The following is a 23236-nucleotide window of genomic DNA, read 5'->3' on the forward strand; positions in this document are numbered from 1 at the left end:
CTATAACCCATTATATTAAGTTTAAATAAGCCTATATAATAAAAGCCTAATGTGCAAATTGTTCCCTCAACCGGGAGTTCAACCACTCGCTATGATGTGTGCTGACCACCAGGGGGCAGAGCGGAACATAGTGGGCGTCAGCAATGCGACGTTGGCAGCGAGCAACAGTGGAGGCACTGCTGGCCCCGATGGGCCCCAATGAGAGCAGGACCGTGGCGGGATGGTGGAGGTGAGTGGGCGGCGCCAGGCTAAGGGAGGTGCGAGCAGGGGAACGATAGCCCCGCTGATGGTGACCGGTGGCAGCGGCAGGGGGCAGGGCTGCCACCCAGCTCCCAGGCACTGAGGGAGCTGGGCAGGGGAGGGGATGGGCAGCCCCAATTGATTGCCCTGGAACTGCGACCAGCGGCCGGCAGGCCCTGATTGCCCAATGGGGCCAATCCCCGGGCCGGGACGGGGAACTGGGGGGTGGGTGGCGGCAACCAACCTATTGCGGCGCCCAGGTTGGCAGGGGGCCATGACCTCTCACCAGCTACCAGGAGGCAGGGATGACAGAGACAGAGATGGAGACGGAGACTGATGTGCGGTGAGAAACCACCAAGCTTGCTCTCACTCCCCCGCCACCCTCTCCCGACGCCAGGGCTCGTGCACCAGGGAAGCCCCCATGCTTCTGTGGGTTTGCGCAGGAGCTGGTCTGCAAAGCTGGCTGGGAGTGAGCGCGCTGCCCACCCAGCTTCCGTATGGCACTGCTGAGCAGCCGAGAGGCCCACTCTGCACCCCAGCACACGGCATCCAGCTGTGCTCACCGCATCTCCACATGGGGACTCGGGCACCATGACTCAGGCAGAGGAGGGTGCGTGGGGGGGCGAGGGCCCATGTGCTGCCCAGGGCCCGGAGGTCAGCTGAGACCTGCCCTTCCACGCCAGATGCTCACGCTTCAATCACCGGCCAGGCCTAGGGACTGTACCCGTTCACGAATTTTGTGCACTGGGCATCTAGTCCAACATAATAGTCTGTTCACATACAAATAGGAGGAGATTCCATGATCAGTATGAAATTTCTTTAACTAGAACATTCCTGGTATTTTATTTAGATAATTCAAAGAGAAAATTGTCTGGTTTTTTGAGGATGAAATACCCACCTTGTCCACCTTACAGGGATGTCATGAAGATCAAATGAGATCACGGAAGGGAAACTGCTTCAAAAGTTAAAATTTCTTATAAAAATTCAAGATAGTGTAACTGGCTCTCCTCAGCAGAAGCCTAGGGCCATGAAGTTTTGTTAAGACACCGATGACAGCATCTGACTCAACTCTGAGGACCCTTTGGTGAAATTTAAAATTGTCCTCACTAGAAGCAAATCCAGAACCTTTCTAGTCTCCAGTATTCGTAACAGGAAATAACTCTGGGCACTTCTCTGCAACATCTCTTCTGATTATTATAACAATTATGCAGCAAGTCTGACATCGGTGCTCTATAATTCTCATTCCTTTTTTCCCAGCAAGAACTCTCAGCTGCACATGCCAGCCTTTTCATACAACTTATAAAGGCCCCTCTTCCATAAAGCCTGATATTTAGAATCATGTTCTGGAATTTCTTCACCTTATTGACTACCCATCTATTCTCAAATCTAATAATCTTCCTCTAGCTCCTAATCTCCCTTGTCTGCTTTCATTATAATTTGGCTGTAGTGCTATTCAACCACCAGCAGCACTGGAAATGGGGCAGGTAGGGCAGTCTGCCCTACTCTTCCCTGGAGCACTGACATGTAATGGTAATGATCCTGAGCACTAGTCCCAGAAGTTGTATATATGCAACAGCTGCCTCCACACTCATTAGCTTACTCTCCAGTCAAGGCATGTGCTCCTTAACAAGTGATTTACTAGTACATGTCTACATAGATTTCATCCCAGATTAACCTGAGAACATCAAACATCAGGGCTTCACTTATAGAACTTCCACTCAGGAAAAGGGAAGATTGTGAGTATTCAAGTGGTAAATAATGAAAGAAAATACTGCTCCCTTATGACTCAAATATTCTATAAGAAAAACTGGATCATTATTTCATGAACAAATTTAATCCATGCGCACTGTTTTTTAAAGGGTAAACATGGGGAAGTCTTCATATTGAAGGGAACATGCCCTCACAGTCAGTGCTGGGTGGCCAGCTCCTAGAGCATGATCCTATTTTACAGTTCTGATGACTCTCGGTGCCTCATGGAACTGAATGAGAGGTGCCCAATGTAGGGTGACAATAGAACAGATTGGGAGTTGCTCATCCAGAGAAGCTTGTAGCAGTGTGCTGGCTAAATATTGATGGGGTACAAGCAATTAGAGTTTCCCAAGAAAAATAATCACTGAAGAATCCCCAATGAAGTGCAGCATGTGGAACCAGGGCTAGAGTTGTTGCTAATAAGCACTATGATCGCAGAACAGGCTATCACCACGCACAATCCTAATTAAAAGTTGGATCAGCAAGTCAGAAATAACTGCCAAATGGAGAAACAACTAATTGCCCAGATGACAACTCGATATCTAGAAGCTGAAGATTGCTGATGAAACTCTGTGAGGAAATTAGATTCTAAACAAACAGCAACTTCTGGTCTTGGCCTTGGCACCCTCTCCTTGCTCGTCAGCCTTTCTCAGTAGCTAGTCTTGAAAAGGCCAAAGAAATTGTTGAGGTTTGAAAAAATCAGGTTTTCTCTACTCAAGCCAGGTGTCCCAGTGGCCTCCAAGTGTCCTCAATAAATGTATTGTAAGAGGATTCCTTAGTTTTCTGGGGCAGGCTGCCCTACCTGCTCCATTTCCAGTGCTGCTTGCAGTTGAACAGCACTACAGCCAAATTATAATGAAAGCAGACAAGGGAGATTAGGAGCTAGAGGAAGATTAGATTTGCAAATAGATGGAGAATCAATTCCTTATTTTGATGTTGTAAAATAAAGCAATTAAGAATCCATATTCTCCATTTTTTTAAATCCCTCAGTTTCTTAGCACTTTGGTAAGCCTCTCTGTAGATAACTCAACAATTCTTCTTTTCTGAACTAGTGTGACTTCATTCCCTCTTTAGTCTTCTCCCTTTCCCTGAATCTTAGGTAGGGCCCTTCCACACCCAGCAATAACAGCCTAGTAAGTAGGGGGCATGGAAGTACAAGCAGAGAGATTATCTGGTAGCATGTCCAATCATAAGAAAGCACTGAAAGCCCTAGCCATTTTGGCTCAGTGGATAGAGCATCAGCCTGTGGACTGAAGGGTCCCAGGTTCGATTCCGGTTAAGGGCACATGCCCGGATTGCGGGCTTGATCCTCAGTAGGGGGCATGCAGGAGGCAGGGGATCAATGATTCTCTCTCATCATTGATGTTTCTCTCTTTCTCTTTCTCTTTCTCTCTCTCTCTCCCTCCCTCCCTCCCTCCCTCCTTCCTCTCTGAAATCAATAAAAACATATTTAAAAAAAAAAAAAAAGCACTGAAACAAGGAAAAATGTTTGAGGAAAAGCAGACATGCACTGCCAGGGTTAATCTGAGACATCAGGGAATTCTAGTATAATTCTTCACATAAGCCCTGAGTTCTGCTTAATGATCAGACCCACTCTGCCACTAGCTCCCTTGAATATGCACCTTCTCATTGTTCACAAAGGCTAACCCAGAGCTACTGTTTAACCTTTTCAGATCCCCTAGGACAAATACTAAGCTATGGTAGCCATCCTCGCAGGTGTGCAAAAGGCATGAAAAGATTCCTTACTGAAAAGTCACTGCAACACAAGACTGCTATGGGGTGCTCTATGGAGTCAAGAAATATTGCAATCAGTTTTATTGTAACAACACATTGAGTTCTCCACTCAACAAACCACAGGAGAAGCATCCCTCCAAGGGACAAAGTAAATTCTTTCACATAAGGAAGTTTCTGACTCGGACAGATCCGTTCATCCTCCCCATACTCCTCCCCTTCAGAGTTTACTGGTTGCTGTTACCTGTACAAGTGACCGTTGTCTTCAAAATCTTCCTGACCCCATTTGCCCTTGATATCTTCGATAACATGATTCTTCAGGAATTTTTTTAGCAGCTGCACCGTTTGTTTGCGGGTCACTTCAGGGCCAAAGTTCTGATTGTACCTCAGCAGGTCATGTAGCCAGTCCACAGCTTCAGCCGCTGTGAAGCAATGTTCGTAACTTTTGAAACGACAACGATGTTTCCGTAATGGCATTCTAGAGCGAAAAAGCTCAACAGTTTCGTTCCACTAGGAGAAAAAGGAAAGGCATTTAGTAATCAACTGATTTTTTTTCCAGGTTATTGCATCCAAAATATTTCAGACAACAAATGCAATTTTTCCATTTAAAAGGCTGTCTAAGTAACAGACGGAGCCTTGAAATTTATGTATTTACAAGCTTCACACTCTTAAGAAAAAGTAAATTTTTAAAATGAATTTATTCAATAAATATTTACTGGAAATATTGCCGTCAAATTGTCCTATAATGTGAATTTAATACATTTTTACATTAATAAGAAACATACGATTGAAAATAATAGTAAACGTGAGATCAATATGCTTAATTCACTTCTTGGAATCCTATGTTTAATATGACTTTACATCACTCAGCAATTATTTACTGTTTATTCCATAAAAGGCATTATATGGAGAGAGGATAAGAGGTATAGCTCCTGATATCAAAATATGTTTTAAAATTCTACAGAATACTTTCCTATTTAAAAACAAATCTAGGGAGTAGTAAAGAATAAAGGTGCCCAAAGACATAGTGACAGAATATGATTTGACTTTGGGTGATGGGCACACAATGCAAAATACAGATCATGTACCACAGAAATATACACTTGAAACCTACATAATCTTACTAACGAATGTCACCCCGATAAATTTAACTTAAAAAAGGATAATGTCTGACAGATAGTACGTGTGTTCAATAAATAGAAAATAGAATGAAGAAATGTGCTTTTAATCTTTCCTTAAATATTTTAATTTTTACATTTATTTATCTTTATTCTTGAGGGTATTACAGATGCCCACCATTTCCTTCCCATTCCCTTCCTCCACCAGGTTCCCACCCCACCACAGGCCTTCACTACACTGTGTCCATGGATTATGCATATATGCATATAAATTCTTTGTTTAATCTCTTCTCACCACCGCACTCCTCTTCCCTCTGAGAGCCATCAGTCTGTTCCATGTTTCCATGCCTCTGGGCCTATTTTGCTCGTCAGTTTATTTTGTTCATTAAATTCCACATATAAGTGAGATCATGTGATACTTGTCTTTCTCTGACTGGCTTATTTTGCTTAGCATAATACTTACTCTCCAGGTCCACAAGGCTGATTCTCAAACCAATAAATGTGATATATCACATTAACTAAATGAAGAATAAAAATCACATGATAATATCAATAAATACAGAAAAGGCATTTGACAAAATCCAGCACCTTTTTTTGTGTGTGCCAGCACCATCCTATATTATAAAAGGCTAATATGCAAATGGACCGAAAGGCCAAATGACTGGTCGCTATGATGTGCACTGACCACCAGGGGGCAGATGCTCAACACAGGTGCTGCCCCTGGTGGTCAGTGCATTCCCACAGGGGGAGCACCGCTTAACCAGAAGCCAGGCTCAGGCCTGACAAGTGCTCCCGCCTCTGCAGCATCACTAAGGATGTCCGACTGCCAGCTTAGGCAGGGAGTGAGCCTAAGCCAGCAGTCAGATATCCCCCAAGGGCTCCCAGACTGCGAGAAGGCGCAGGATGGGCTGAGGGACCCCTTCCCGAGTGCAGTATTTTCATGCACCGAGCCTCTAGTTTTTTATAAAAACTCTCAGCAAATGGGAATAGGGGATCATATATCAAAATAATAAAGGCCATATATGACAAACCTTCTTTAACCCCTAGAGTGCCGGGGAGAGCAATCATGCTCCTCCTGTCTTTCGCCAAAAGTGCCAGGAGCGCTATCAAAGCTTCGAAATGGCGTCCAGTTCTAAGTCTGCTTTTATTAGTGCTGATGATATTGCTAAATATGTCAATGTAGTAAAGGTTTCCTTAAGTTTTTGAATATGTAACTTCATTTACTTGAGATTCATAATTTTTTTCCTAAACTGCTGTAAAATCAGCAAATATGCCTTGGCAATTTTAGCATAGTTCCTAGGATATTGGTTGGCACTCAAGGAGTTAAATATTTTAAAAGTGTTTTCTTCTGGCTTTTCAATTTGCTTATGTGGTCTCTAGCTTTGGGAAGGTTTTGTTGTTAATGATGTTGTTGTTTTAAGGAAACAAATATAATTTTTTTTTCTTTATGGTTACAGGGTTTACTCAGAAAGCTTCCCCAGCCCGAGGTATTAAAAATATTTCTTAAATTTTTCTTTTAATATCATATAGAGGGATTTTATTTTAATATTTGAAACTTCAACTGAAATTTTTTATGGTGGGAGGTAGGAGAGCTCTAAGTTTATTCTCTTCCAAATGGAGAGCCAATCATGCCATCATTTTCTCACTGAATTGAAATGTTAAGTTACCTTACATGTTACCTTTCTTGATTCTAAACTCTCTTTTCTGTCTCACCGATATATGTCATTCCTCTGCAATACTATAACCTTGTAATTACAGTTAATTAATATTAAGTTTAAATCTCTGATAGGTCAAGGTGCTTATAGTCTTTAAAAATTGTTTTGAATGCTCCCACTTTTACTCTTGTGTATGAGCTTTCAACTCAATGCAGTCCCGCTCATAAAAAAAAATCTGTTGGACTTCTGATTGGGTTTTATGTGTTCTCTGATAGCTGCTTTTCATTTCACACTACAAATTTTATAAGATAGCCTTATCAAAGGTTTGTATCTTTTTTTAAAAAGAATTTAGAATTTATTTATTTTGATTTTGAATGGCACTTATTATGGTTTATATTTACTCAACCCAGTGTTTCACCTAGAATTTTCAAAACCTAGTGAGGACCATGGTTTCTGTATCCACTTATTTCCAAATATAATTAAACTAGAGGCCCAATGCACGAAATTCGTGCAAGGGGCTCGGCCCTCGGGGCCCCAGCTGCCTGCTGGCCCCACAGTCCCGCCCACTGGTCATTCCAGATGATTGTTCTGGAAGGTTGTTCCACCTTCCAGTCTAATTAGAATATTAGCTTTTTATTATATAGGACTAGAGGCCCGGTGCACAAAAATTTGTGCACTGGCGGGGGCAGGGTGTGTGTCCCTCAGCCCCACTTGTGCCCTCTCACAGTCTGGGACCCCTCGGGAGATAACGACCTGCTGGCTTAGGCCCGCTCCCGGGTGGCAGAGGGCAGGCCCAATCCCTAGGTGCAGCCCCTGGTCAGGCTCAGAGCAGGGCCGACTGGGGAGTTGGGGCATCGCCCCCTGTCACGCACAGAGCAGGGTCCCTCAGGGGGGTTGGGGCTCCGTACCCTGTCACGCACAGAGCAGGGCCGATCAGGGGGTTGGGGAGCTCCCCCCTGTCATGCACAGAGTAGGGCCAATAGGGAAGTTGGGGCACCGCCCCCTGTCACCCACAGAGCAGGGCCAATCAGGGGGTTGGGGCACTCCACCCTGTCACACTCAGGGCAGGGCCGATGGGGAGGTTGGAGCTCTACCCCATCAAACACAGAGCAGGGCCCATGGCGGGGGTTGGGGCACCACACCCTGTCACACACAGAGCAGGGCCGATCAGGGGGTTGGGGAGCTCCCCCCTATCAGGCACAGAGCAGGGCTGATCAGGGGGTTGGGGCGCCTTCCCCTGTCACGAACAGAGCAGAGCGGATAGGGAGGTTGTGGCCCCGCCCCCTGTCACACACAGAGCCGCAGGGCGATCAAGGGGTTTGGGTGCTGCCCCCTTTTACACTGCTCCAGGGGCCAGGAGGCCTCGTGGCTCCGCTGATCCCAGTGCTGGGACGCCTCGCAGCTCTGCTGATCCCAGTGCTGGGAGGCCTCGCTGCTCTGCTTGACACCAGGGCAGTGAGGCCTCGCCGCTCCGCTGATTCCGGTGCTGGGAGGCCTCGCTGCTCCACTGATCCCGGTGCTGGGAGGCCTCGCTGCTCCGCTGATCCCAGTGCCAGGAGGCCTCGCGGCTCCGCTGATCCTGGGACGTGAGGCCTCGCGGCTCCGCTGATCCTGGGTTCAGTAGGCCTCGTACCTCCGCTGATCCCAGTGCTGGGAGGCATATTACCCTTTTACTATATAGGATAGAGGCCTGGTGCACGGGTGGGGGCCGGCTGGTTTGCCCTGAATAGTGTCCTGTATCAGGGTGAGGGTCCCGCTTGGGTGCCTGGCCAGCCTGGATGAGGGGATGATGGCTGTTTGCAGCTGGTCACACCCCCCCTCAGGGTGAGGGTCCCCACTGGGGTGCCTGGCCAGTCTGGGTGAGGGGCTGAGGGCCATTTTCAGGCTGGCGGGTGACTGAAGCTCCCAACCTCTCATTTTTTTCTTTTTATTTTTTAATTCTGGGATTTATTTACCTTCTATGGCTGTCACTGGAGCTGAGAGCCGGCTTTAGCTCTGAGGCCAGCTCCTGTTCTGAGGCCTCAGCTGCTGAAAGCAGGTATCTGGGTTTGTTTGGGCTCTATAATCAAAACTCTGTTGCAACTCCAGCTCTGCCAGCTGGCTGAAAGCATGGGATTTGTTTAACTTCTATAACTGCAACATTGTTTCTTAGACTGCAAGCTCAGAGCCCAGCAGCGGCAGGCGGGGAACCTTGGCTTCCTCCTTCACTGGAGCAAGCAAGCCTCCTGTTCGCTTCAGCTGCCTGGCTGCCGGTCGCCATCTTGGCTGGCAGTTAATTTGCATATCCTGCTGATTAGCCAATGGGAAGTGTGTCAGAGGTATGGCTAATTACCATGTTTGTCTATTATTAGATAGGATGGTTATTTGGCTACTCTGCCAATAGAGAAAAATAATTATCTTTAAATCACTATTCACACATTTTTTTTAATCCTCACCCAAGGATATTTTTCCATTGATTTTTAGAAAGAGTAGAAGAGAAAAGGAAAGACAGAGCATTGATGTGAGAGAAACACATTGATTGGGGGCCTGGGGCCAGGGAGGAGATAGGAACCGAGGTACATGCCCTTGACTGGAATCGAACCCGGGACCCTTTAGTCCGCAGGTCAATGCTCTATCCACTGAGCAACTGGCTAGGACCTAACTTACATTTAGGAAGAAAATGTCCTATGCCAACAAAGAACAAGATAGAGCTTGAGAATATGATCTTCTTCCATAACATATTACTAGTATATTTGAAGAGATAATCTTTATAGAAAGAGGACAGAGTTGTTTTATGATTAAAAAACTATTTGTTTTATTTATTTCAGTCCCCTAATTTAAGAAATAGAGTCATACAGCACAACTGTTTTTGCTTAACATCATGAGCTAAACTACAAAATATAACACTGAGGGTTGAAATGTGCTTCCTGTTTTCTTCCAGAATATTTATCCCATTTCCTTCCTTCTTAGTACCAAAAATATTATTATAGTACTACTATAATAGTATGGCACATGGGCAGGAACTCGGAAAGAACAAAATTCTAGATCTAGTTATACTTGCCATTACTAGTAGTATGAACTTGATCAAGTCCGTTCAACCCTTTAGGCCTCAGTCAAATGAGGGAATGGAACCAGGCAATCTTTAGAGTGCATTCTAGCGCTCAGAGTCAATGACAGCTTTAAGTCTTTTCAAGTTCAACAGTTGCATCAGATGATACAAATAACTCAGAATTAAGTTCAAAGAAAGGATCAATAAAAGCAATTTTCAGTAAAAACAATTTTCTTTCTCCTCATTATTTCTCTTAAAATAACTATTTATATATGAGTTACAAAAATGAAAGCTATTTTAGTTGTGATGAATAAGTTGCTAATTAGCTCCCATATTCATCATGAATTGATTTATAAGTCTGTCATTTTATATTTGGCAAAAAAATTTACCTAGTCTATAAAACGATATTTTCAGATAAGACTTGTTGGTACTTTGGAAAATGGAGCTGTAGTGGTTTGAGAAAGTATAATGTGCCATAAAAGGAGCAAGTAAAGGCCTGCTCTTTGTATGCTAATAGATTTTCCAAAGCTTTTCCTGAAGATTAGGTTGAGGGAGAAGGGGGAAATGGTAAGCTGGGAGTGGGAGAAGGAAAGTAAAGAGAAAACTACCACAAGCTTTATGATTTACTGGGTAAAAGCTTTAAGGCACAATTGAATTTTGCTCAGGGAAACATTTATATATTTCACAATGGGGGGAAAGCACCTGTAATGAAAGTACTATCACTGACAAATTAGGAATTCTCACTTAAAAAGAAATTGGCTATTGTTGCTGTGTTTTCAAAATCTTAGTTTAAGATCAAGTTTCTCAAATAGAATAAAGTTTAGAACTGGATTGACTATCTGGAAATTCTGGTGAAACTGGGGTGTTTTCATTAATTATTCACATAATTTAATTTTCTGCTTAGCTTTATCAGTTTTGGCTAAACTAGGCTTGGATATCACTTCTTGGGAACTGAAGACTTCTGAAGAGTAGAAGACACTTTTCTTTATAAACTCTTTTGATAGTATACATTTTTTATAAGGGAAAGTTTATTTAGAAAGTTACAGAGGTAGTAGAAGGGCCCTTGAAGCTTAGGGGAAAGGGAAAGAGATACATGCCTTGAGAGACGGGCAGGCTCCAGGAAGAAGAGAGGCAGCATGTGCTGAGGAAAGAAAGAGGCGGGGAAAGGCTAGGGCATGCTCCACAGAGAGTAGCCTCCTTTACAATATTTTAATGTGACTCAGAATCAATTACTAATACATAGGCACTCTGCATCTATGAAAAGTGGTACTTCATACCTTTCTGTGAATATGAGATTTAAAAAACAGTTCCAATTATGATGTAATTTATTTTTTTTAGTCTAAAGCAGAAAGGAAAAGTGCCAATATCCAGAGCTTCTCTCTGTTTTTCTTGCATAAATGATGTGAATATGTTGGGGGAGACAGGAGGGAGGATGTGTTATTTTCCTTCCACAAAAAAGAGTAAAGTTTTTGAAAGACCCTGATAAAGCACAACCTGTAATTCAGCCCTGACATGGGACCTACCAGATGGTTTCAAATGGTAAAAACAACTGTGACGTGGAAGCAGATATGAAAACATTATTTTTAAAACACCTTATTTGTTCCCTACCACCACCATCCACATCTCTCAGAGGCTAGCAGAAAGAAAAACTTAAATTTGTATTTGTTGGTTGCCTTTTTTAATGAATCATTCTGATGTCTGTAGTAGACTGTTTGCAAAGATGAATGCAAACATTCCTCCCATCCTGTTCATAGGTACCTCTGTAATGTAACTGCAAATCTGTCCATAAAGAAGAACTACCCTGGCCAGTGTGCTCAGTGGTTAGAGTATCATTCCTCAAACCAAGGGGTCTCGGGTTCAATTCCAGATCAAGGGTATGCACTGGCTTTCGGGATCGCTCCCCACCCCCAGTAAGGGCACGTACAGGAGGCAACTAGTTGATGTATCTCTCTCACATCGATATTTCTCTCTCTCCCTCCCTTCCTCCCTCCCTTCCATTCTCTCTGAAAAGCAATGGACAAATATCCTCGGTAAAGATTAAAAAAAAGAAGTAGAAATGGAATTGAATAGGGAAGATAGTCAATAATCTACATCTACACTAATAAAAGACAAACATGCAAATTGACCATACCTTCACTATGCCTTAAGCCACGCCCATCAGCCAATCAGAGTGACTGTATGCAAATTAACCCAACCAAGATGGCGGCCGGGAGCCATGGAGCTGGAGCAAGCAGGAGGCTTGGTTGCCCCAATGATGGAGGAGGAAGCCAAGCTTCCCGCCTGTGGCAGCTGGCTCTGAGCTCCACTCAAAGCAACAAAGTTTCAATTATAGAAGGTAAATAAACCCCAGATACCTGCTTTCAGCCAGCCGTGGCCACAGAGCTGGAGCGAGCAGTAAGCTTGGTTGCCCCTGGTGATGGAGGAAGCCAAGCTTCCCTCCCGCCTGCCCTGGCCAGCTCTGAGTTCCTCTCAAAGCTACAAAGTTTCAATTATAGAAGGTAAATAAATCCCGGAAAAAAGAAAAACGAAAAAAAGGAGAGGATGGGAGCTTCCGTCGCTGGGGGGGCTTGGCCAGCCTGAAAACGGCCCGCAATCCCTCACCCAGACTGGCCAGGCACCCCAGTGGGGACCCCCCACCCTAAAGGGGGTGTGGCCAGCCTGACAACAGCCATCAGCCCCTCACCAAGGCTGGCCAAACCTCCATGGGGTGAAGGTCCCCACTTGGGGGGGCTTGACCAGCCTGCAAACAGCCATCAGCCCCTCACCCAGGCTGGCCAGGCACCCCAGTGGGTACCCCCACCCTGAAGGGGGTGTGACCAGCTGCAAACAGCCATCAGCCCCTCACCCAAGCTGGCCAGGCACCCCAGTGGGGACCCCCACCCTGAAGGGGGTGTGACCAGCTGCAAACAGCCATCAGCCCCTCACCCAAGCTGGCCAGGCACCCCAGCGGGACCCCCACCCTGATCCGGGACACCCTTCAGAGCAAACCAGCCGACCCCCACCCGTGCACAAGGCCTCTATCCTATATAATAAAAGGGTAATATGCAAACTGACCCTAACAGCAGAAAGACTGGGAATGACTGGTCACTATGACACACACTGACTACCAGGGAGCAGACGCTCAATGCAGGAGCTGCCCCCTGGTGGTCAGTGCACTCCCACAGGGGGAGCTCTGCTCAGCCACAAGCCAGGCTGATGGCTGCCAGTACAGCGGAGGTAGTGGGAGCCTCTCCCGCCTCCTCAGCAGCGCTAATGATGTCAGACTGCAGCTTATGCCTGTTCCCCGCTGGCAAGTGGACATCCCCCGAGGGCTCCCGGGCTGCTAGAGGGATGTCTGACTGCCAACTTAGGCCCAATCCACCGAGGAGCAGGCCTAAGCCAGCAGGTGGTCATTCCCTGAGGGGTCCCAGACTGCGAGAGGGCACACACTGGGCTGAGGGACCCCCCCCTCAAGTGCACAACTTTTTGTGCACCGGGCTTCTAGTAATGTATTAACTATGTATAGTGTCAGATGGGTACTAGACTTCCAGGAAGGGGATCACCTCATAAGTTATATAAATGTCTACCCACTATGTTGTATACCTGAAATATTAAATGTCAACTGTAAATTTTAAAAAAAATTTAATTTAACAAAAATAAAAGTGGAGCTGAATTTCTACAATCTGGAATTAGCTGTTTGACTTGCTCTGACCAATGAAGTCTAAACAAAAAGTTACAGGCAGAAACCTTCTTTTGGTTATGTTGAACCACTATGTGAAGATACTTGGCCCAGCCAACAGCCAGAACCACGTCAAGGGTTCTGTCCTAGTCAAGTCACTAGATGATCGTGGCACGTGAGTGGCCCCAACAATAAAGCCACTGACATAAGCCCAGGCCAGATTGCTGACTCACAAAATTGTGGGCAAGTAAGTGGTTAAGCCAAATGAAACAATGCCATGGACTCCCCAAGTCTTCAGAAATCATATGTATAATTTCATGAGTATGTGGCATGAGCACTATTCTATAAAAAGGAGATTCTCAAAGTGGTCTATGAGCCAAATAAAAAATTAAACAACCATCTGCCCAACCACGATTTCTCTTAGAAGCTGGCTTTCTTAGCTCTGGCTTGACCCCACCGGCCATTGTGACACTGGTTCCCGAAAGAAAAGGAAACCCTAATTATACCTCCCCCTGCCCCACTGTCCTCATCTCTTCCACATATGCAAGCCTAGTAACTAGCTGCATTAGAGGTTGAACTTAATCCCCATCTTTTCCTGGATATCCATTAGGGTGCACGGAACAAGGAGACTAATTCCCCAGAAGTGGTGCCAGACCCAAGAGGAAGGTCCCTTCCTCCCAAATTACCAGTACGCTTTCACAGAAAGCTCCCTAAAACCCTGCCATGAACATACCAAATTGTCATCACTCATTCCTTTATGATAATCCTCTGAAACAGAAATCACTATAATCACTTGCTCCAGGTCATAAAAGAAATCAAAATAAGAACCCCTGAGAACTCCCAATACCGAAGCTCTTCTCCCAGGAGAAAAGGCAGCACCCTGGGCCATCAGGGTCTGCAAAGGCTCTTTCAGACCAACCAGCCCAGCCTCTCATTTATGTCAATGATGAAGAAAAGAAAAAAACCCAAAAAACAGAAACACCAGGAACCGGAAATGTGGTCAGGGCGATCCACCTCTGCTCTGGGCACCGTTAGAAAGAACCTCAAGTTGTCACCACCAGTGACTCTCAGGACGGAGACACACCCTGCCCGGGCTGCAGGAGGGTCCCTACGGTTAGAAATGGGTTTCCCCGCTCCTGGCAGCAGGCGTAGGATTACTCGGGACAAACAGGCTGGGAGAGGGGGTCACCTGGTCCTCCCGGCTCTTCAAAGTGGGAGGTGCCATTGATGGCCCAGAACACCTCCAAGATCTCGGGAACGAAGATGCGCCCCCGACGGCCTGGGCTCCGGGACCCGTTATCCGTTCTTTGAGCAACGTCCAGAAAACGGCCACGCCGGCCCAAACCCGTCCCGCCCCCAAACCCCGGCCCGGCCCGGCCTCCAAGCCCCGGCCCGGCCCCCAAACCCTGGCCCGGCCTGCGCTCCAGAAGCGAAGACTGACCCGTCAGCGGGAAGGCCGGGGGATCGGGGGCCGGAGGCCCCTCATGCTCACTCACCAGCCTGGTGGCCCGGTACGGCCCGGGCCCCACAATGCGGTGCTCCATGGCCCGCACACGGCGGCGGCGGCGGCGGCGGCGCTGCAGGTAGGCGAGAACCCTCCGAGCCGCTGTTTGAATCGCGAGCCTGCGCGCAGCGGGCGCTGATTGGGCGGCGCTGCAGCACGTGACAGGAACTGCTGGGCGGGGCCACCGGGACCCACGCGGAAGGGGGCGCGGCCACTGTTTCCTTGGAGTCCTGGGAGGGAGCTGTGGACGCACTCCCAGCCCAATTTACAACAGCTAAGTGGGTACCGACCCTCGCCCACCTTGCGCACGTTGTGCGGGCGTCTGTCGACTGACCGTGCAGGGTGTCTCCGCCGCGCTCTGAGGCGAAAGTGGCTGGAGCCACCGACCCGCAGACACCCCACCGCCCGGCCACCCTTGTACACAATCTTTTTCTGCAAACACGTCCATGAAAGTAACTCTCAGTGACCGAAACCCAGCGGGGCTGGATAGACAAACCCCCGTCCGCCCTTCCAAGTGCACCGTGAACCGGGAGGTGCTGCCAAGATCGGGGAAAGTAGGTGGTGAAAGGAAGCGAGCGGACAGCGTCCACAAGTGGGGGGACATTTAAAAACTGGCTAAGAGCACTTAGCCACGAGGAGTGTCTCTAGCGTGTAGGAACAACAAAGGTGGGAAAGAGTCCCGATTTAGCTTTCTATCTGTTCTTTTGGTAGAGCAGGTTTTCCCTTGAATTTGAGTTCTATATTTTGTATCAGACTGAATTTTCAGTCCCTTGCCACAGGGCTGTGAGTTCTTTTTTTTTACTGCTCAGGATTTTCCCCACCAGGGAATTGGTGGTCTGATGTTCAATTTTTCAAAAGGACAAATGAGGTCCCAACTCTTTGCCTATGACTTAAAGTTCAAAGTTCAAGTCTGATCACCTCAGAGTGCCGGAAGGATGTGGAGAAAAGGGAACCCTCATACACTGCTGGTGGGAATGCAAATTGGTGCAGCCTCTGGAAACAGTACGAAGTTGCCTCAAAAAAACTAAAAAAGGAACTCCCATTTGACCCAATGATCCCACTTCTCGGAATATATCCCAAGAAACTAGAAACACCAATCAGAAAGGATATATGCACCCCCATGTTCATAACAGCACAATTTACAATAGCTAAGATTTGGAAACAGCCTAAGTGCCCATCAGCAGATGAGTGGATTAAAAACCTGTGCTACATCTACACAATGGAATACTATGCTGCTGTAAAAAAAAAAAGAAAGAAGGAATGCTTACCATTTGCAACAGCATGGATGGACCTGGAGAGCATTATGCTAAGCAATCTAAGCCAAAGATAAAGATCACATAATCTCACTCATCTGTGGAATATAATGAACAACATAAACTGATGAACAAAAATAGATCCAGAGACATAGAAGCATCAAACAGACCATCAAACCTCAGAGGGAAGGAAGGGGAGGGTAGGCGGGGACAGAGGGAAGTGGGGGGAGAGAGAAGATAGAGACCAACCAAAGAACTTGTATGCATATAAGCATAACCAATGGACACATACAGGCAATAGGGGGGTGAAGGCCTGGTCTAGGGGGCGGGGGTGGGCTGGGAGAGGTCAATGGGGGGAAAAAAGGACATATATAATACTTTCAACAATAAAGATTTTTTAAAAAGAAATAAAGTACAATCCTTACTTTTGTAAAGCAGCTTTCAAAGCTTTTTCACATTATCTTATTTGATTCTGAGAACTATTTGGAGATGTAAATCATGAATAACCCATTATTGTTCAGGAAGCTAAGCTTCAGGGAGGATAAGTGACTTACCCAGAGACATTAAGTGTCCCATTAACAAAACTTGCATTTGAACCTAGACCAGTGGTTCTCAACCTTAGCTGCACATTAGAATCACCTGGGAATCTTTTTAAAATCCTGATTTCTGGGCCTCATCCTCTGGAAATTCTGTTTCTTTGTTATGGGGTGAGGCCACAACATTAGTAACAAAGAAACAGAATTTCCGGAGGATGAGGCCCAGAAATCAGGATTTTAAAAAGATTCCCAGGTGATTCTAATGTGCAGCCAAGGTTAAGAACCACTGACCTAGACCTTCTTCAGTGAAAACCTGGGGAGTTTGGTTTGGCTTGGTTGTTTGATTGGTTTTTACCAATTCCTTCAGAAATCAAAAAGGATAATTTTCAAATATAAAGTCAAATTTTGCATTTATATTTGTGCACACACACATTTCAGGAGAAGGGGGGAAAAAGATAGAAACCTTTTATAAATCTATCCAAATGTTCCTTCCCAGGAGTGAGTCTCATAAACATCACACATTTGAATTCTTTTCAACTATGGTTTGGCTTGTGACTTTTGTGTGAACTGGGATTGACTGCATATGAAGTATAAATTTAATCAGATGACTACACCCCCAACACAATTGAATTCTCAGTTATATTTCAAATTATTAAAATGTATTACTACATCCTGAGTGTAGCAATTATTAAACTTCGTTCCCACATTCCGAGTGTAGCAATTTTAAAAAATTACTGTACATACTCTTATCTGGTATATTAGGAGTGAGACTTTCAAGATCCTTAAAGTAGCTTTCATTCAGCCTCAGAACTTCTTTATAGAGTGAGTGTTAGTACACTGAGAACTGGCAGTTGACTTATCACTAACTGACTTATCTCCAGCCGACTTATCACTAACATCAGGAAATTTCAAGCTGTGGGGGGAAAACAACATAGACATCAAGTACATTGTGGGGTTGGAAGCTGCATTTCTCAATCACACTGAGTAGGGAGTGGCTGGAAGCCATGCCTCCACTCTGGGAGGATTCCTGGCTGCCACACTCAGTCCTGCTGTCTGAAAGCTCTCCCAGCCGGTTGGATGTGTCATTTTGAAAGGACTCTGCTGAAACCTGATTGTTCTGCAACCACATTCAGTTGTGTTTGTTGGCATTTAAGCCATCAAGACAGTCTATTTGCTGAGGTTCTTAAAAGTTGCAAATCCCATGACTTGATTTCCACTGCTATTGGTCTGTCCCAGCACCATTCTGGGACAGCCCCGCCTACCTCGCCCCCCTCCCCCGGCTCGCCCCCCCCCCCCCAACGTTTTGTATCAATACTATTCACTAATAGAGATCATGTTCTTTGGGATGTGGGTAAATAAGAAGTCATAAAAACATGTGGAAAATATAAAACCATACTATTTCATTGAAATGGTTTAATAATATTTTTATTTCAGTATTTAAGAAAATAAATGCCACAAAGAAATGAGTGAATTTACATTCATTTAATTTATTCAACATGTATGAGTACCTCCTATGTGTCAGACACTGTTCCAGTCACTAGAATATAGTAGAGAAAACAAAAGCCCTTCTTTTCAGGAACTGACATCCCAGTAGGGAGGGGACAACAAGTCAACTATACTTTTTTTTTAAGCATATGCACCAGGTGGCAATTGAGTGCTGGAAAGAAAAATAGAAAAAGAAAAAGGAGAGAGGAGGGGCATGATATTTTGTTTCAGGTGGCAAAGAAGGGTCCCTTTGATCACATTTGAGTAAACAATCTGCATGAAATAAAGGAGTAGCTTCTGGGGGGAAACAGTCTAAGTTGACGTGTGAATACCAGCCCATGTGAAAGCCGGAGGTGGACACATGCCCGCCATGTCCGGGGACATGGGAAAGAGGACAGTGTTTACTGAAGTGGAGTGAGTGAAAAGGAGAGTGGAGGAGATGGGGCTGGATACAGAGTAGAGAAGGGCTTATTAGGCTACATAGCGGGCCCTGGAATTTGCATTTTACTCTGAATTAGTTAAAAATGTATTAGAAAGTTTTAAGCAACAGAGTGTCCAGGCCTTAAATAGGATTTTTTAAGCATCACTTTGGCTGCTTTGTGGCTAATAGACTGGGATGGGCAGAGGAGTACAAGGTGAGAGTGAGAGCAGGAAAACCAGTGAGGAAGCTGTTGCAATACTCCAGTGGGGAAAAAAATAGTTAACTTAGTTGGTACAGTGCTTGATACAAAGTGACAATCGATAAATATTTGCTGAACAAATTAATGAATAAGCAAGTGAAACCAAGCTTCTAAAGTTACTCATCTCTTAAAAATAAATGAGATTTATTCTGTGTGTAAGTATATTTCTTATATATATGTACTCTACAATATAATAAACTTCTTATACTTTCAATTTAACCTATAAAATTTGCTTCTGAACCTAATGCTCTGTTGTGTCTTATTGTTCAGTATTATTTATACTTGCTTCTTCCTTCTGATCTGGAAAGATACAATCCACACTCTATACCTTGTGTTATAATCACTCACACACACACCTCCCTCCTGCCGCCTTAACACTCACACCTTACAATTCTATGTTAGTATCATAAAATCTTTACCAAGGATACAGCTAAATAGATTCTCATATTTGGCCATAAGTCCAGTTTCTAGTACATTATACTCATGCCTCTTTGTTGCTCTAGCAATACTCTCCATATCTAGGAAAGTGACCTGGTGGGGGAAAATGTTTTTTTAACTAACATTGGTCTGGCCAAGGGATATAGGATAAAATAGAGGAGGAAGATCTTGGAGGTAGGAAAGCCATTCAGAATGTATTTAAATGAATACAGACAGGGAATTCCAAGAGCAATGGGGAGTTGTGAAAATAGCTGCTTAGACTCATCTCTTGTGTCTCAGTTTCCTAACCAATAAAATGGAAATAATAGTGGTATCTGCTTCACAGGGTCATTGAAAGACTTAAGTGAGAATATACATTCAAATTTCTTAGCATTCTGCTTCCCTTGTATGGTAGGCAGAATTCTAAGATGGTCTCCAAGATTCCCGATGTACACACACTCTTCCACATATTCAGTCAAATGCTAATCCAGCTACTGCTGTAAATGGCTTTTGCACGTGTAATTAAGGTCCCAACTCAGTTGACCTTACAACCGGGAGATTATTTACTAGTACGTGGGCCTAACTTAATCACATGAGCCCTTTAGGAGGAACGAGTTTTCTCTGGCTGCTTGCAAAAGTCAGAGACTTGAAGGGGAACTGAATTCTGCCACCCTGAATGAGCATGGAAGCAGCCTTTCCCCCAGGACTTCCAGAGGGGAACTCAGTCTGGTTGATGTCTTGATTTCAGCCTTCTGATACCTGACATTCTGAGCAGTGACCACGTCACACCATGCCAGACTTCTGACCCACTGAAGCATGAACAAGTAAATGGGTATTGTTCTTAATCACTAAATTTATAGTAATTTCTTATGTAACAAAAGAAAACTGATAAAACTTGTATAAACAAACTCTCGATAAATGTTTAGCTCCTACATGGCTATAGAAGGGATAGAAGAAATGTCAATATTTAGTGAATATTGGCTAACCAAAGAACTTACATGCATATATGCATAGCACGTGGACACAGACAATAGTATGGTGAAGGCTTGGTGAGGGGGTGGGCTAGAAGGACTCAATGGGGGGACGGGGGAGGGAGGGTACACCTGTATTACTTTCAACAATAAAGATAAATTTAAAAAAGAAATGAGGAAGAAAAAGCCATGGATGGCTCTAAATATCATCTGGGAGACTGGCAGAAAGATTGTACCACAATGAAATCTTTGTCTGGATAAACAAGAAGGGGCTCAGAGAAGGGACTTGACTATTCATAAAATTCAAGTTATGTATTCTACCAACAGAGGTACCTAGAGATACTTAGATTCCATACATGATTTACGGTTCGACTCTTTACAAGGAACTGTAAATATCCATGACACATACAGTTTTCTAAATTTCATGAGGTGATCAAACTGATTGTCGGACTGCAGTGGGAAGGCCAGGGAGGGTTGGGGGACAGGAGGGAGGGGAGTAAGAGATCAACCAAAGGACTTGTATGCACCCATATAACCATAACTAATGGACATAAGACACTGGGGGGTAAGGGAGGGCAGGGGCTTGTCAAGGGCGGGGGGGAAAAAAGGACACTTATGTAATACCCTTTGTCATACTTTAAGCGAAAAATAAAAAATAAAAAAATAAAAAATAATAATAATAAAATAAAAAATAAATAAATAAATAAATAAATTTCATGAGGTGAAACCTTGAAATTCCCACCTTGGAGGTTGGTATGCAAGAGAATGTCATCAGCTTGAAAGTGAGTCTAGCTATCCACCTAGGATCCCCTGCTCCATATGACTTTGATATTAACTCCTCTTCTTGCCTGTGCATGTTAGGGGAAAAATATATCATACTAGGATCTGAGAATTCACCCAACTCATTAGCCCTGTTCCTCATAAATGCCAAAGGCCAAAGGAAGTTGAGATTTGGACATGCAGCATTTGATTAACAGTGAAACATCCAAATAGAGATGACCATAGTTGAAAATATTAGATCAAGAGGGCAGGATGGAATTTTGGAAGTTGACCCCTGAAGATAAATGAGGACTTTGAGGAAGGAAGAATATATAGAGAGAAGAAGAGAGGACTTGCTCTCTGCTCCACAGCTGAGCCGAGGCTTCTCTGCCCACGCCTGGCAATTCGCCTACTGCATTCCTCAGCCTGCCCCAGGCCAGTGACAGCTAGATTAGCAATTTGTCCCACTCTTGGTTCCCTTCCTAGAGGTTTAAACTCCAGCCATCGATCAAAGACCTTCTCTTCTATTTTACTCTCAGAGGCACAAGATTCAAGTTTTTGCCTTAGCTGCAGATTACAAATCAGTACGTGTTACTGAACTTTCAGGTAGCTGACAAACAGTCAAACTATACACTCCAGGATTAGAAGATCAGTTGTCTGGCCTATAACACCTAAATTGAGTTTTAAGGAAAATCTGAAGAATAGGATAAAATTATCTGCACTTTTCAAACACTCATCACAAAAGGTTCCTAAAATAAAAATGTATTTACTACAGCACCAAAGAATTCAATCTACAAAACAAAAGTGAAGGGAGGGGAGAATGTGCAGAACTTCTGGAAAACGCTCTCTCACAGCCAGGCACTTGTAAGTAGTAAGGTGCCAGGGCAGGGGTCGCTTCCTGTGGGGAAAGATATGTCATAGGGAATGTCCTTCTCTTGGAGGCAGCAGCAAAGAGTCCTGGCAGCCAAGGCCCATGGGCCACAAACAAACACAGGAGCCCGGAGGGCCCCAACTAGGGCTAAGTCAGAGCAGGATGAAAATGCGATTGTGAGGCAAAAGCAGCTGGGGAACAAGGCGGACCTGTGAGCCAGGCTTGGGCAGGGTGCCTGTCCGTGTTGGGCTGTCTTACAGGACTAACAAAGGCAACAATGGTTATTGTGTTCGCCTACTACACTGCCATTCTTATCTTCTTTCAGAGCCGGTAACTGAAACTGGCTTGGCTATGAAAAACAAAAATCATTTTAAGCATTTGTCCTTATTGATGATGATTATGTTATATTTTATCATTTTCTTTTGTTTATTTCTGACACAGATCAGCTTTCTTTCAGCTTTTTATTGGATTATAACATATACAGAGAAAAGCACACGGATTGTCAGTATAGGGCTTGGAAATTTTCAAAAACTGAACACATCCTTGTAACCAACATTCAGACCAAGAAACAAAACATGACCAGCACCTGAGCAGACCTCCTCATGCCTCCTCCAGTCTCCACCCCCCCACCCCACCCCCCCACTCCCCCAAGATTAACTGAAGCAGACCCTTTACTTGTAAAGAAAAAAGAAACAAGAGTTTACCCCAGACCAAAGAGGGAACAGGAGCCAACTCACAAATTACCAGAAATTTAGTCCACCTACAGTGTAACCCAAAAACCAACTATGAAAAGTGAAGGGATGAAAGGATTTTCTTTAGAGGACCAAAAAACACAGCATTTGGTTTCAAGCTTGACTGGATATGTCATTTGTGGATTTTCCTTTCATTTCAGAGAGACTTTCTAGACATTTAAACCTGTTTGACTGCATTTTCTTAACTCGCTTTCTTTGTCGCTCCTGGAATTAACAATAGGGCAGCACTTTGATTCCAGCTCCAAGAAGGGTTGAGGAGGGACAGTGGCTCTTCAGAGTGGTCCTCAGCCTGTCTACACACCAGAACTCTGGAGACTCTTAACAAAACATAGATGCAAGGCTGATTCCAGGTCTCCTGACAGTAGTCCCTTTGGGGAGAGGGGACATCAGAGGAGTGATCACAGAAATGCCATTATTATCAGATCCCCTCCCACAGCAAGCTGTGGGCTGAAGGAGGGGTTCTGTGGGCCCTGCCAGGAAGCGTCCTGAGGACCGAGGCAGCATCTTAGAAGAGAGTGCCTCTTGCCTGTTCTGTGCTTGCAGCTGAAGCTATCAGAAGTAGCATATTAAATGAACGTTAGATAAAGGGCCATGAGGAGAGTCAAGTCAGATCTACAAATTTCACCTGGTTAGTCCAGGAGAAATATAGAACCCAAGAAGATGGGAAAAGGAAGGTACGATGAGCTAAGAGGCTGAGGCAGAGCTTGAAGTAATCTCAGAGCTATAGCACAAATAGCTAGAACCAAGTTTGGGCAGAAGTTTTCAAAGAGACAGGAACCACAACACCTTCTATTAAGAATTCTTGCCCCCAAAATGCAGCCTAAACCTG

At 44.8% G+C, this 23236-nt stretch overlaps 1 protein-coding gene across 3 annotated transcripts in view; it reads right to left on the minus strand.

Moving 5' to 3' along the window:
* The window catches only part of LOC139008605 (very long chain fatty acid elongase 7), a 168096-nt gene that overhangs the window by 50967 nt on the left and 93893 nt on the right, over positions 1-23236 (minus strand). For all 3 annotated transcript variants that reach the window (XM_070412020.1, XM_070412019.1, XM_070412022.1), the window contains one exon: positions 3965-4230. In XM_070412020.1, the coding sequence (XP_070268121.1) occupies positions 3965-4230 (266 nt within the window). The remainder of the gene's footprint in view (positions 1-3964; positions 4231-23236) is intronic.

Source organism: Myotis yumanensis, unplaced genomic scaffold (assembly GCF_028538775.1).
Source record: "Myotis yumanensis isolate MYYU_CA2020_CCGP unplaced genomic scaffold, mMyoYum1.0.hap1 SCAF_4, whole genome shotgun sequence".
In the NCBI taxonomy this organism is placed as follows: domain Eukaryota; kingdom Metazoa; phylum Chordata; class Mammalia; order Chiroptera; family Vespertilionidae; genus Myotis; species Myotis yumanensis.